The sequence below is a fragment of the Thamnophis elegans genome, chromosome 12 (assembly GCF_009769535.1).
Source record: "Thamnophis elegans isolate rThaEle1 chromosome 12, rThaEle1.pri, whole genome shotgun sequence".
NCBI lineage: Eukaryota > Metazoa > Chordata > Lepidosauria > Squamata > Colubridae > Thamnophis > Thamnophis elegans.
Genome location: NC_045552.1, coordinates 4,768,334 through 4,784,174, shown reverse-complemented (window position 1 = coordinate 4,784,174; position 15,841 = coordinate 4,768,334). Strand labels below are relative to the sequence as shown.

At 36.6% G+C, this 15,841-nt stretch overlaps 1 protein-coding gene across 1 annotated transcript; it reads right to left on the bottom strand.

Moving 5' to 3' along the window:
• Positions 1-57: 57 nt before the first annotated feature.
• Positions 58-12,313, bottom strand: LOC116515551 (histone-lysine N-methyltransferase PRDM9-like). The gene is made up of 8 exons (XM_032227664.1): positions 11,975-12,313; positions 10,240-10,363; positions 9,195-9,299; positions 8,129-8,269; positions 6,644-6,915; positions 5,224-5,291; positions 2,858-3,107; positions 58-1,708 (listed from the first exon to the last, which is right to left on the bottom strand). Exons 1-8 carry the CDS (start codon positions 12,311-12,313, stop codon positions 164-166), a joined length of 2,844 nt encoding a protein of 947 aa, XP_032083555.1. The 3' UTR covers positions 58-163.
• Between the last annotated feature and the right edge of the window lie 3,528 nt (positions 12,314-15,841).

The window sequence follows — 15,841 nt, the reverse complement described above, 5'->3', positions numbered from 1 at the left end:
ACTTTATTTTTTGACTCAAAATCTATGACTTTGATATATTCTTTATTGAAGATGTGTTACTCGTATCAAAAAATATTTCATAATTTATGTTTATATATTTAGCCACACTACTAGACAGTTGGCCTATGACAAGCTTGATGAATACTGGGCACCACAAGAAGCATTACTGATGAGACACTGAAGCTTTTCCCACACTCCTACATGAATATGGCCTCTCTCCTGTGTGTGTCCGCATGTGAGTGGTCAGGTGTGCTGATTGGCTAAAGCTTTTCCCACACTCCCTACATGAATACGGCCTCTCTCCTGTGTGCGACCGCATGTGAGTGGTCAGGTTTGCTGATTGGCTAAAGCTTTTCCCACACCCCCTACATGAATACGGCCTCTCTCCTGTGTGCGACCGCATGTGAGTGGTCAGGTTTGCTGATTGGCTAAAGCTTTTCCCACACCCCCTACATGAATACGGCCTCTCTCCTGTGTGCGACCGCATGTGAGTGGTCAGGGTTGATGATCGGCTAAAGCTTTTCCCACACTCTCTACATGAATACGGCCTCTCTCCTGTGTGTGTCCGCATGTGATTGATCAGGGCTGATGATCGGCTAAAGCTTTTCCCACACTCCCTACATGAATACGGCCTCTCTCCTGTATGCGTCCGCATGTGAGTGGCCAGTGTTGATGAGTCAGTGAAGCTTTTCTCACACTCCCTACATGAATATGGCCTCTCTCCTGTGTGTGTCTCCATGTGAGTGGCCAGTGTTGATGAGTCAGTGAAGCTTTTCTCACACTCCCTACATGAATACGGCCTCTCTCCTGTGTGCGTCCGCATGTGAGTGGCCAGTGTTGATGAGTCAGTGAAGCTTTTCTCACACTCCCTACATGAATACGGCCTCTCTCCTGTGTGCGTCCGCATGTGAGTGGCCAGTATTGATGAGTTAGTGAAGCTTTTCTCACACTCCCTACATGAATACGGCCTCTCTCCTGTGTGCGTCCGCATGTGAATGGCCAGTGTTGATGAGTCAATGAAGCTTTTCTCACACTCCCTACATGAATACGGCCTCTCTCCTGTGTGCGTCCGCATGTGAATGGTCAGGGTTGCTGATCGGCTAAAGCTTTTCCCACACTCTCTACATGAGTATGGCTCGTCTCTTACATGTGTTTTCTTCCAAGTGGATAGTCCTGGTGATTGGCTTAAACCTAGCCCATATTTTCTGCATGAATAAAACCTCTTCCCTATATGCCCCCCCTTCTGTCTGATCAGACATAGTAATGATCCATCAACCTTTTTTACACGTTCTTTACATAAATATGGCTTTCCTCTATGTTTCTGATAGTGAGTAACCAACTGAAAATGTTTTATTCCATTGTTTTTATGATTTTTATTCTCTGCTTCTTCATTTCTATCTTTCAAAAAAAGCATTTCACCATCTTTACCTTTGTTCATGTTGCTTAGTATTCTATATTGCACCATAACTTGGCAGGAAGCATAACTTCTTATTTTGGGTAATGATTTTTCTGTCAGTATTTTTTCTTCAGCAAGTATTATAAATCCAGAATGCTTCCATTTCATGTGGCGGATGAGATAATCTTTGCAAGTAAATGCTGTCTCACAACTGGGACACTGATGGCAAACTATTTGTTGCTTCTTCACCAAGTATGAATTCTGCTTGTGAACTATTTGCAAAGAAAAAATAAAATTAGTGGCAAAAAAGGACTATTTATATGAGGAACCTGTTATGATGTATACTTTCTTACTTTTTTATAGTCCAGGAATGAAAAAGTAGACTTTGGAGTTTATATCTTTTCTTCCACATTAAAGAGTTCACGATACTTATTATATCACTGCTTATTACTGATATATAATTAGATAATTTGCAGTTACCCATACAGTATAAAAATGGGATTTAAAAATAATGGTAATTATTTATTGTTAATAATTTAATTTTAATTCTTTCAAGGCATAACTTATTTCTTGGAAAGTTTTACACAAGATGTTAAACTACATTTGAGCTTAACAGAATGATATGATAAACTGGACTAAACAATCTGAATTTGCAATGCACTTTTATGAAGATTATTCTGCATTAAACTATATATGTATTAATATATCACTGTCAACATATAACTTATTGTGAACAAGAATTTCTTCTGATTAGGTTTTATTTTCTACATGGAAAATATTAAAAAGGCATTAAAAAGGAATCCCTACTTGTAGCCTCAAATAATATTATTTAGCTTTTATTCTGTTGATGAACCAACATACTGTATCTAATAGCCTAGTTGTCAAATCTGGTTAAGTCAGAAAATATGGAAACAATATACTAATAGTAAAAAAGATTTCAGAAAAACTGGTAATGTTTAGGGCCAGCAAATGTAACATATATTTCTACTCCTACCATTATTAAAATAGCTTTCAAGACTTGTGTTTGAGAGGAAAAGAAGGGCAGGACTTCTAAAGATTTGTTTATTCTATCATCTATTAAAAATAACTCTTACTGTAAGAAAAATATGAGCCATGGATCAATATTCATATTATGAATGTAACCAATGCCAAATGGCTATAATCATGTTGTTATTATACAGTAGTAGTACAAATACAAATTATCTCTCATCCTTCAAATAAGATGCTACTTAAAAGTGGAATAAGAACTGGCAAAATTCTGGAAGTCACACTAACACCATGTCCAAAACGTCAGTTGTGTCAACAGACACTGACTATGTGAAATTGTTCCTAGGCATCTTATGGTATAGAGCTACAATTTCATTTGTAAAGCTGAATCCCCCCCCTCAATATTTTGGCCTCGGGTCTTAAATTACTAGGCACTAAAGGGCCCATGGAAAAATTAGATACTTCCTTACATACTAAATTTGGGGTCCTCTTGTCTAAAGCTATCATTATTAATTTAAGCAACAAATCATCTAGCAATATACCGTTTAGCGATTTCCATTTAGATCCCCATTTGATACCAAGTTCCTTTCCATATTCTTCTCCATACCAAACCAAGAGCTCAGAATGAGGTTGAATTTCTTTACATGTTCTGTAGTATATTTCCCCATGATACTGGAAAGCAACAAGATTCTGTTCTTCTTCATTCCTGGCACAGTTAACATACCTATTTTTAAAAGGGTGACTGATGTTAAAAGGAAAAGTTGTTATCAAAAAACCAGGAAATTGGTTAGATCTGGGCCAGTCATTCTCTCTCAGTCCAACCTACCCCACAATATTATTGTAGTGGGGGAAAATACAGGTAGTCCTTGACTTACAACAGTCCATTTAGTCACCATTCAAAGTTACAACAGTATTGAAAGAAGTGACTTATGACAATTTTTCATATTTATGACCATTGCAGCATCTCCATGGTCATAGGATTTACATTTGGATGCTTGACAACTGGCTCACATTTATGACAGCTGCAGTGTCCCAAAATCATGTGATCACCTTTTACAATCTTCTGACAAGCAAAGTCAATGGGGAAGCCAGATTTCACTTAACAACCATGTTACTAACTTAACAATTGCAGTGATTCACTTAACAAATGTGGCAGGAAAAGTTGTAAAATTAGGCAAAACTCAATAAATTTCTCACTTAGCAACATAAATTTTGGGCTCAATTGTGGTCATACGTCGATGACTACCCATATGAAATCACCTTGTGATACTAAATGAAAGGTAGTATATAAATCAAATACATACATGCATACATACATACAATTGTGCTATAGTAAGTCACAGACCTAAAATATTACTATCAGTGTTTTCCCCCCCCCAAAATGTATTTTTTATTTTTGCCCTTGTATAGGGAAATATATCAGTGAGATAGTAGTATGTTCAGAGTTATAGCAATTTTGGTCTCTGGACAAAATCTATTGAGCAAAGAGGTATTTTTAAGACCAGTTCTATTATTCCCAAGTCTGGAAAGTGACAACCTGCTTCTAAATTTTGTCCTGTGCATTGATAATAGCATAGACCTGTGCTTGAATTTAGGATGATTTAAACAAAACTGAAGCCAAGAAGTTTTGGGGAACTTCTCAGATCATGAACGGATCATTATTTCTACACTTATTTAAAAATTATCCCCAGAAAATGTAGAATAATTTGGGTGATGACCAAAATGAAGGAGAAATAGTTTTAAAAGTCCAGATCATTTATATTCATAAAGAAAATAATGAAGACAATACATAATATATGAAATATTAATATTTTGTATTATTTAGCCATTGCTATTACTATTTTATTTTATTTATTTTATTAATATTTGTAGGCCGCCCTTTTCCCTGAGGGGACTCAGGGCGGCTCACATAAAATCAAGGGAGGGGGAAGACAAACATTAACAGAGAAACATATAATAAAATATTCAACAACATACATTCTTCATTCGGGAGGGGCGGCTAACCTTGTCCCCAGGCCTGACGGGCTAGCCAGTTCTTAAGGGCTATGCGGAAGGCCTGGACGGTGGAGAGGGTACGAATCTCCACGGGGAGTTCGTTCCAAAGGGTCGGGGCTACTACTGAGAAGGCTACTACTATTACAAATAGCTGTTATTCAGATGTTCTTTTCAGCTAGAGAAAGACTAAAGGAAGCTAAATTAGAAAGTTTGTGTGATCATTTTTTCCAGTTGTAAACTTTCTCAGGTAAAGATCAATTTTTTGTAAATAGACAAAAGGTCTTACATACATGGAAAGTGAAATACTAGCCACCATCTATAGTTATATAAAACTGTTCCCATTAAAAAAACAAACTTTTATTCAATATTTATCCTTGTTTTCTGATATCACTATAATTCAATTTCTCTATGTGTTGATCTACCTCTATTATTAATCATTATGTTAGTCCATTTTAAGCAAGCACTGAAAGCTTGATGATCCTGACATTGTACTTATCAAAGATATTGGAAGCAATTTTCATTGTACCATGTTCCTCTATTATAATAAAAATTTCTTGACTACTATACGATATTATAATGCAAGTATAGCTGAGTAGATCAATGAAATCGTTATATTCACAAAGTTGATATAGTCCAATACAGCTGTATTATATGGTATTAAAATCATGTAATTTAGCTTAGATAGTTTGCAGGTTGACTTGTTTGTAGCATAGGTCAACGGTCTCCAACCTTTCCAGCTTTGTGGGGTGGCGAAGGAGGGAAGTAGACAGAACGGTTCTGGGAAAGTGCTAGGTTTTAAAATTTAAAAATACAAAAATCTCTTTAATTTTATCAAATATTTTTACCTCATCCAGTTGGAATTAGTTTCATTTTTTCCATCAACGTAAATGTAACAATTCTGCTCTCTGGTAATCTGTAAATATAATAGACATGAACTATGTATATCAATGTGGACTTTATACAATTATGAATAATGATTTCATTGTAATATGGTAATAATATAATAACATGCCTAACCTTAATTAATCTCTAGGAAATAGAGACTTTTTTTTAACGTAATGATAAGAAAAAATAATATCAAAACATATTTGCCTACTTTATATTTATAAAATTATGGTTTGAACTTGTTTGATTCAAACAAATTGCAAAGTACCAAAAGCAATAAAACTTATCTAGAGAGGGGTTTCCATTGTTACACATCACAATGGAGAAAATACTGTTTCATGTTATTACAGATGAGCGTGCTTAAAGGTATACATTAAGTACAGGTAGTCCTCAACTTGTAATCATTTGTTCAGCAACCATTATAAGTTATGATAGTGCTAAACAAAGGGACTTACAACCTGCTCCCAAAGTTATGGATGTTGTAGTACCCCTGCAGTCATGAGTTAAAAACTCAGATGTTTAGCAGTTCCCATACTTATGACCTCAGAGGTGCTTCAATTTTCCCCACCCGCATCTCTCTCTCTCCCATTTATGTCCTTTTGCTCTAATCACCCAGGCTGACTTTCACCATCTTGCTCTCACTACTGATCAGGTGTATGGTATGGGTGGATTGCGGTAAGTATTCCCATGACCCACTATTCTCAGTTAAAGATGGTAACTAGGACTGCTGGAATTATAGTCACTAAGTGACAGTCATATGAGATCTTGTCTTACTATCAAATTGTTTAGCAATCACAATTCTGAATCCAGTTGTACTTACAAGTCAAGGACTATCTATAAAGCAACAGGGTAGTTTAACACAAATTAGTTTGAGGACCTGTACACTGCACAAGTCAAAAAGAAGGCTGTGAAAATATTTACAGATCCCTTGCATGACATAGATTGTTTCAACTCTTACCTCACTAAGCTCAAAATGACACTATAGAGCACTGCACACCAGAACAACTGGACACAAGAATAATTTTTTTCTCAAATGCCACCACCCCACTAAACAAATAATTCCATCAACAGTCACATTATTCACTAAGTCTGCATTACTATTAATTTTCTCATAGTTCCTATCACCCATCTCCTCCTATTTATGACTATATGACTGTATCTTTGTTGCTTGTATCCTTACGATTTATATTGTTTCCTAGTATGATTTGATTGCTTATTTGTACCCAATGACTATCATACCTTATGATTCCTGATGAATGTATTTTTTTTTTGGATATTGAGAGCATATGCACCAAAGACAAATTCTTTGTGTGTCCAATCACACGGCCAATAAAGAATTCTATTCTATTCTATTCTAAAATCGAAGTACTGTGATCATACCAGCCAGGAATAGCCACTGTTTGCTGCCGCTTCTTCCTCTGTCCTTGTCCCTTCATATGGTCCAAAATGAATTCCTGGAGTCAATGTTTCCCTTTCATTCCAGACTCCAAAACCAGCTCTGGGGATACTTGAAAGACCAATTCTAAAACCTGAAGGTAAAGTGCAGGTGGCTCTATTTGCCATTCCTAGTTCAGCTGCTGTGTCTCTGATGAAAAGTGGAGGGCCATGAACAGAACACTCATCAACAAAGAAAGTCAGGCAATATTCACAAACTAAGAAAGTGGAAAGAGATAAGTAAATATGGAGTGAGAGTCTAACGAATTAGCCTTTGTTAAATTCAGTTTTCTTAGTTTTTTATAGGCAATATATATTATGAATATGACTGGAAAATGTTTGCATCTCAGTGATGACCTCAGGATCCATTTATGATTTCTATCCTACCCATTTTTATGCCTACCAATTATGTAAATAACAAAATAACAGATGAGTTGAGGTTTAAGGCTCAGAAGGTGACAGCAGCTGGCTAGTCTTGTCTGCTTGGAAACTAAGCAAGGTTGGGACTATTTAATACTTGAAAGTGAAATTACCAGAAAATCCTAAAGCTGCAAACTAGACTGGAAGCTAAAGAATAAATCCTGGCAAAATTTAATTTCCTCCTGTATGTAGGAAATGTATACATGTGGAAATGCTGCATATTGTGAAAGAATGTTTGCCAATAAACAGCAAAAAAAATTCAAAAGCTTAATAAAACTATCCTGCACACAAATGGAAACAAAGAGCACAGATGATACATTTACCACTGTTTATGTGGTCATATATTTTTGATTTGTCCCTCTAGAACCTGTTAAAAGTCGTTACTTATTTGCTATGTTTTCCTTCTCTCTGCTTAGTAAATAATGTAAAAACACTAAAAAACTAAAATAAAAAAAAACTCCTGTATTGGGAAGCCATTAGGATCAAAGGAAGGAACTATCATGGCAAAACATGATGACATTATTAGAACAGTGTCAGGTAAGAGCATTTTATTTTTACATTAATGTCTGTAATCCAAAAACCTCTGTGTGTCAACAATCTCCAAATTTTGCAGCTGTGCAGACTGGTGGCATGGGAGAGGGGATGGTTTCGCACACATGCTGCATACACAAATGTAGCTACCTATGCACGCACGCTCCATCGCCACTTGTTCAGCCCGGTTCCCAACAGGGAGTTGGGGACCTGTTTGTGTCACAAAAACAAAATTTTCATAATAAAACTACTGATTGAGAATCTATAATTGTTTTTCTTAGCCAATTCTGACAAACTTTGAGTATGTATGTTTACATTACACACACACACACACACACACCATCCTGCTTATTTAATACAATAGTTTTAAAGCTAGTAAATCATTTGAAAAACACTGCAAAATTATTAAATCTATAAGCATATATAAAGTTTGCTTAAGAGAAATGGGGAAAAAAAGATCATTAAAAAAGTGCCTCTCACACAAGTAGTCATCATCATTTGGTTCATTGATTTCCATGTATGCTTTTCTATCTCTTTTCCGTAATCTGTAAATCCTAATTTCCTTGTTCTGTTCTTTTTTCCTTTCCTTTTTCTTTTCAGGCACAGCTTTTGTTTGGAAATCTGAAAAATAAAGTACAGCATATAAAATCCAATATTGTAATCTATATTTCCATGGAGAGGTTGAAGAATTATACAGTACAATTGTATTTTATTATTTGGATTCAGGATTGCTTAACAAATTGTAAGGGTAGAAAATTTGGTAAAAAGTTTGGGATGATCCCATCATACTAGGGGAAGTAAGGAGACAATATATACCAGTAATACTAATATCGGAGAATACATCTAGAAGACTACAGGAAATGACATCATTAAAGTGTACAGTTTGTTGCGCACTGTGTGCGCATGCACAGTACAATTAAAATTGTTCTGTGCATACGCAAAACCAAAAAAACAAGATTGTGGCATTTACGGGAGAACCTAATTAAGTTACGGGAGAACTTAATTGCCTATCTTAACACAGGATGACTGAGGTACTATATATGACTTAATATTATCTGATGAGTGTTGCATCCTGCAACTCTCATGCTACATGTGATTCATATCTTTCACATGTGTTGGCTTGATGAATTTGTATCATTTTGAGCAACTGTAACAAAATAACATAAAACAGTTATTTTGCTACAGTGATATTACTACAATGACAATTTTTCCACTTATTGTATATAGAATACAACCTTTCAAACTATACTAGTTACCGGTAAATATTATCAAAAAATGTAAAGGGACACTAAAGGTGTTGCATTTCATATAAAGAATATTTCATTTTTCTCTAAGCAGTTCTTAACAACTGAGAAGTCTGCTTTAAGATTAATAGCGTGCATAGCATTTAAATTTTTATCCATTTTTGTGATTATTTACATTTGGATTGCAAGTTCTATATCATTGGTTACTTCATTCTGAAGCAAGAGTTGTATTCTATTATATTTTAATATTCTGCACTCTTACAGATATTTTTGTTGTTATCAACATTATTTTGATAGCATACCTATAAGTGATGGTGTCCATTCCTCATCCGATTCAGAGGATTCATTTGCTGTTTTTAAAGGCTGCCGTGCACAATACATAAATGCTGGTTTAGGAGTAGGAAGACCTAATAAAAATATTAGTTATCACTTATCAGAGAATGTCTAATGCTGCACTATCTTTTTTTACTGATTCAATAAATGTTTTTCTGTTTTGCCTAAGCCAATATAAGGTATAATCATAATGCTAACTGAAAATAGGGAATTTTTCTCATTCTGGGCAACATCTGCCCATTTAAAATGCATATAAAAGCAACAGAACTAGCAAGACCCAAAACATACCAGTAATCAGATTAGATTAACCTTTTATGCAGCACAGAACTATTCCTTTGTGCATTAAATCTTTTATTAGCGTATTTCACTATTACTTCAAGGACTGAACATGGCTATTGTGCTATATGAGCAGTGGTGGTACAGTGGTTAGAGTGCAGTACTGCAGGCTACATCTGCTGACTGCTGATTGCCAGCAGTTTGGCAGTTCAAGTCCCACTGGCTCAAGGTTGACTCAGCCTTCCATCCTTCCGAGGTTGGTAAAATGAGGACCCAATTGTTGGGGGCAAGAGGCTGACTCTGTAAACCGCTTAGAGAGGGCTGTAAAGTACTGTGAAGCAGTATATAAGTCTAAGTGCTATTGCTATTGCTATATATAATGTGAATCAATCCACTGATTTACTGAAGAAAATCCATTGTATCCAAACTTGGAAGGAATTTATGTTCCTGCTTTGCAGGGATAACTTCATTATCTTCACTCATGGGCCACTTATTAAACTCATTAATATTATTTGCTTGTTTGTGGTTTAGGATGTTGTGTCATTCAGATAAAACTTTAAGCTTTAATGTATTAAATGGAATGGTTTTGCTGAAGTTAGGATTATAATTAAGGATAGAAACATATTTCAGCACCCAGTGACTTATTTTCCCATAAATATTGAATTCTTTGAAGTTTCTCATTTTATATTGTTTCAAAACATGGGTAAACAATTCTTCAATAATTAGTATTCTGCTCACCTAATTGAATCATAAAGTCATAATTATGTTTCATGTTCTTATAACGTAATTTCTCCCATTCTCCCATTTCAGCCCACTGCTCTTTAGAAAAATAGATGGAAATCTCTTTAAACCTATCTTCAACCTAGTACAGAAGAGAGGGCAATTATAGTATATTGCATGTTTACATTTTCTGCTTAAGACAAACAAATGCCAAAAGTTGGGTTACAATTTATCACAATTTTGACTACATTTTTATTTACATTTAACAACACAGAGCTATTAATCATTAAGTCTGATACAAAAGGTTGGAAATGCTCTTAAAGACTATAGGTATGTAGGATACCGGTAATTGACTCTCTCTCTCTCAGCCCACCTCACCTCACCGGGTTGTTGTTGTGGGGAAAATAGGAGGAGTTGGACTTTGTGTTTACTGCCTTGAGTTAATTATAAAAATAATAAAGGTGGAGTGTAAATGAATAATCAGGTATACAAATTAATAGATGATATAAAATATCCATGTAAGCATGGATTTTTTTCAGCAGTCTACTTCGTTTAATCTGGAAATAACTTCCTTCTGGTAATATACAGTAAAATGTATATAATTTTAAATGCTAGTTCTTTATATTTACTGGTGATTTGAGTGTTTTAAAGTCAATTAATAAAATAAATGTATATTGCACTAGTATTAAAGCTGGAGATTATAATACTGCATATAAAAAATTGCTTGTTGAAATTTTATAAGTTTGCTGAATTAATTCATTATATTTGAGATCAATAAAAGCTTTAATTGGTCTACATTCCCAATTACCATAATGAATTCATTTTTCTCCTCAAACATAAAATATTAAAAATGGCCTTAACAATAGGCTATAACCACTGCTTATTACTGCAATTTTTTGAATTCAGAATAAATCCCAATAAGATTGGTGGGATTTAAACATAATTAAATTTATTATAAAGAAGCATTTTGTTTTTCCTTTGGAATCCATGAATCAAAACTTCAGATTGTTATCTAAATTCATATTTCATTGGACTTCATTGCCTTAACTGACCATTTTTAGTAATTGCAGGGTAATTACTATTATAATTATTAGTAGCAATTGCAGGGCTTAATAATGTGACTAAAACTATTTTTACATTTGATACTCTGTTATTCTTGTTTGTTAATTACTAGTCCGAACTGCGCAGCAAGGCCACTGATCTGAAACTATATATCTAAAAATAACATGCTTGATATCCCCTAAATAAGACAAGTAAATAAACCTTCAACAGAGAAATTTGTTTCTTTCTTGCAAAGCCCTAGATCAGTGTTTTTCAACCTTGGCGACTTTAAGTCCTGTGGACTTAAAACTCCCAGAATTCCTCAGCCAGTGCTGGCTGGGGGATTCTGGGAGTTGAAGTTCACAGCACTTAAAGTCACCAAGGTTGAGAAACACTGCCCTAGATTCAAATCTCTCAGTTCAGCTAAATTAAGCTTGTCTTTTAATAAAAGTTGTCTGAAAAACTGCTGCCAGATTCCTGATTTAATCACCATACTCACACAGATCTAGTTCTACAATGTGCAATATCTACTCCCAGATAACTGTGCCTAACACAGCACCCTAACATTAGATTTCTTGCAATTTTTAAATATAAAAAATATTTCCTATCTTAAAAAAAAAGTCGACACCTTTAAAAGCAGTAAGTCCTATTAAATGAGCATGTCAGTCTGTTTCTCTGGAGTTTTGGAAGCAACTACTTATTATTTCCTCACCTTGGACTTTTGCCCACTTTTCTTATTAATTTGCTTTTTGCTCCTGTCTCCAGAATTCTTTTTCTTGGTACCTTTCTTTATCCCACCTGCCTCAATATTGATTGAAATATAAGATGACCCACTAGTTTCTTCTACTAAGGGCTCTCCTGCCCAAATCCTTGGATCAGTCTCCAAGGTCTCTATAGGAACACATCCTTCACTTTCAACTGCTTTTGCTCCCGCAATATCATTTTTATCTGATATTTCTCCCCTCAGCCCTTGGGCTCCTGCCCCACTTGAAGTATCTTTGCTCTGTCCCTGGGATTCAGCCTCTATTTGCCCCAGTCCCTGAACTTCCATCTTTGTGGGGTTTACCTCCTCCTCTATTCTCTCAACCTCAGGTGGCATCTCCTGCCCTGTTTCCTGGGCTTCTGCCCCAATAAGCAATCTCCCCCACTCCCTCCGAGATTCTGCCCCCCTTGCCATCTTTCCTCCAACTTCACCCCAGCTGAATCATCTATTTGGGATCAAATCATCGGGCTTTGTGTTGTTAAGTGTCCCCCACCCCCCATTAAATATTAGATTTCCTTCCTCCGCTTCAGTGTTGGGTTGCCTAGGAGTCAACCTAAAATTGCTCCTTTCAGCCTCCCTGCCCCACACGGAGTGAGAGAGACCCTTCCCAACAATTTTCCCGCCTTCAAAGAGAAGCCCGCCAAAACGGCGCGCGGCCAATCAGCGCGAAGCGCGAGCAGGTAATGGCCAATCATTGAAAAGCGCGGGAAGAAAACCCCCGAATTTCGGGTTTGGAAGTTGCGGAGAGAACGGCGTTCGCCTCAGAGCCGAAAGAATTAGAGGAAAAAAGCGGGATTTTCCCCGCTGAGGGAACGGAACTGTGACGAGGGATCCAGTATATATTTCCAGTCAACGGAAATCCGTGGCTGATGTATATAAATCACAAAGATCGGTCTTCTCTCCAATCTCTTGCCTTCCAAATGATTTCGGCTCTCATCATCGCCCATACTGGGGGAAGATGGGAGAATGAAGTTCTGAACACTGGAAGGCATTACATTGGGGACAAAGCAAGGGCTGTGGGTTTTCAAAATATGTACACATAAAACACAAAAACCTAGTTCAAAAGCTAGAATTCAGACATGCAATGTGAGCTGTTTACAAAGGAGGTTCTTTAGAAGTTATCCAGAGTATCTTTTTTTTTTTTCCTGTCATGATGACTGGTTCAAGCATCACTCTGGTTTGGGTTTAATAAATCCTATCTATTTAGAGTCCATGAATCAACACAGCATGATTTGCAAGGCAGCATTCTCACCTTCAACCAGGGATCCAATTTTGTTGTATTTAAGTACAATGGCAATAAAGATTATATTATCCTTAAATTGCTGCATTGCAAAGAATGGATTTCAACATTTGTAACTCAGCCAGGAGAGCCATCAGCCATAGTGACTGGGTGTCAAAAGGTGCCATCCTATTCATCTATGCAGAAGCAGCTTCCAGGATGGTGTTTTTTACCCATTGGTTGCATGTTAGCCTAGTCTAGTGCGTTGCAAGGATTTAATTTGCGTGGCTAGTTCTTTGGGTCGCAAAACCACAGAAGATTTGGTTAGGTTAGATAAACCTATGGCTATGTGTATCATAAAATGGCCTCGAGTAAAAAAAAAGCGCTTGTACCATCTGTATCAATATTTATCCTGTGCACGCCCAGCAGAAATTTAAAAATGATTTAAAGAAACAAAAACAGAATGAAGCAAAAATATAAAATTAGCTAAAAGAGGCTTGCTCAGCCATGCAGTCTTTGGATTTTGGAAGCTGGTCCTTGTTGCAATTCTTTTTCTAGATAACTTTAAAAGTCCCCAAAATGGACTTTTTTTGAACTGGAATTGCAACAGATTTGCACTAATGCAAGATAACCATGTGGGGTCACTGTAGCATCAAGTTGAGCATTCAGGTGGAGAGTACAAATAATAGGTTTTTTTTAAAAAAAAATTCATCAATGACTCTTTGATTTCCAAATAAATTAACCTCCTTTCTGATGTGTTTTTTTAAAACTACCTTTTAGCATTATGGAAAAACGAGCAGTGAGAAAGCATTTACCCAGCAATTTCAAATTAACAGCCGAGGCCACAATTAGGGTACAGTTTATTTGATAGAATTGTGTATTTATTAATTAAAGCCATTAACTATCACTTACATTCCCCTAGGGCCTGATTGATTGATGAGATGCCTTCAAGTCAGTGCTTATTCTGAGCAATTGAGTCACTTTGGATAGTGAGATGGGCGGCACATAAATTTAATAAATAAACAAACTACCAAGATAGAGACTTCCAAGATGATCTGACCTCAGCCTGGTCTGTTATTAGGTCTCTCAGTGTGCATTCATTATTGTACTTGTAATTTGAGCCTATCCACCTGTTTTCCTGACCATCCATGCTCCATCGCTGGAGGTTTTTAGAAGAGATTGGAGAATTGGTTGTCTAAAATGGTATTTATAGGGTCTCCTGTTCAAGCAGCAGCTTGGATTAGAAGACCTCCAAAGTCCCTTCCAATTCTTATTCTCCAACATTAAAGTTCAAAAGCATCAATACTCTTTCTATTCTTTGCTTCAAACTCCAACTTTCACACCCAGAGATTGTTACAGGAAAAACTGTTGTGTGCATAATACTAATCTTTGTAGGTGCAACTACTTTATAGTATCTGAATACATTAAAGGCACTAATAAAAATGTATGCCAGGGATATGATTGTATTGTGTCTTACATTCAGGAATTCAAAGTGACATGCATAGCATGTTTTCATATTTTTCTTTGCAACTCACCTGGGAAAGGGGTTCGGCTGAGAAAGCACAATTGTCCAAAAATCACCAAATGACCTTGGGTGACTGATAGTCTTACCTTGTGACACCTTAGCCATTATACCAATTAGCTCTACACTGGTTGTAAAATAAGAATCTAAAACCAATAGCCTTCCAGATGTGTTAACCTATAAGTATAAATTGACTTATGACCACAATTTAGTCCACATTTTCTGTTGCTAAATGAGTTTTGCCCCATTTTACAATCTTTCTTGCTACTGTTAAGTGAATCACTACAATTGTCAAATTAGAGCATGGTTGTTAAGGGAATCAGGCTTCCCCATTGACTGTACTTGTCAAAGGGCTACAAGGTGACCCTGGGACACTGCAATAATCATAAATATGAATTTTGATCATGTAGCCATAGGGATGTTGCAATGGTCATAAATATGAAAAACGGAGGTAAGTCACTTTTGTCAGCACTGCTGTAATTTCAAACAGTCACTAAAAGAACTGTTGTAATCTGGGGACTACCTGTATAAACATTTGTTTTCAGTATGGAACAAATGGAAATAATGCAATAGAATTAATAGCCTTTCTTGATTAAAAAAAAACCAACTACAATATCCCAAACTTTTTTCATTCTGCTCATTTAATTCAGAAAAGAAAATTGTGGTAAATTTTAAACAACTGGAACTCAGAAATTTTGCCCTATCTGCTGCAAATCATCCTAAAGCCGTGATGGCAAACGTGCCATGGGTGGCACGCAGAGCCATCTGTCAGGGCACGCGAGGCGTTGCCCTGTCAGGTGGCCAGCGTACATGCGCGCACTGGCCAGCTGACCTTGTCCTTATTTTGAGGCCATTTTTCACCCTCCGGAGGCTTCAGGAAGCTTCTGGAGCGCGAAAAACTGGCCCTACGGGCAAACCGCAAGTTCAAGAATGGACTTCCGGTTTGCTCGTAGGGCCAGTTTTAGTCCTCCAGAGACTTCAGGAGGCTTCCCTGAAGGCTCTGGAGGGCAAAAAATGACCCTACGGGCAAACCAAGGGCCTTGGGAGGGGCTGTTTTCACCTTCCCCAGGTCCTA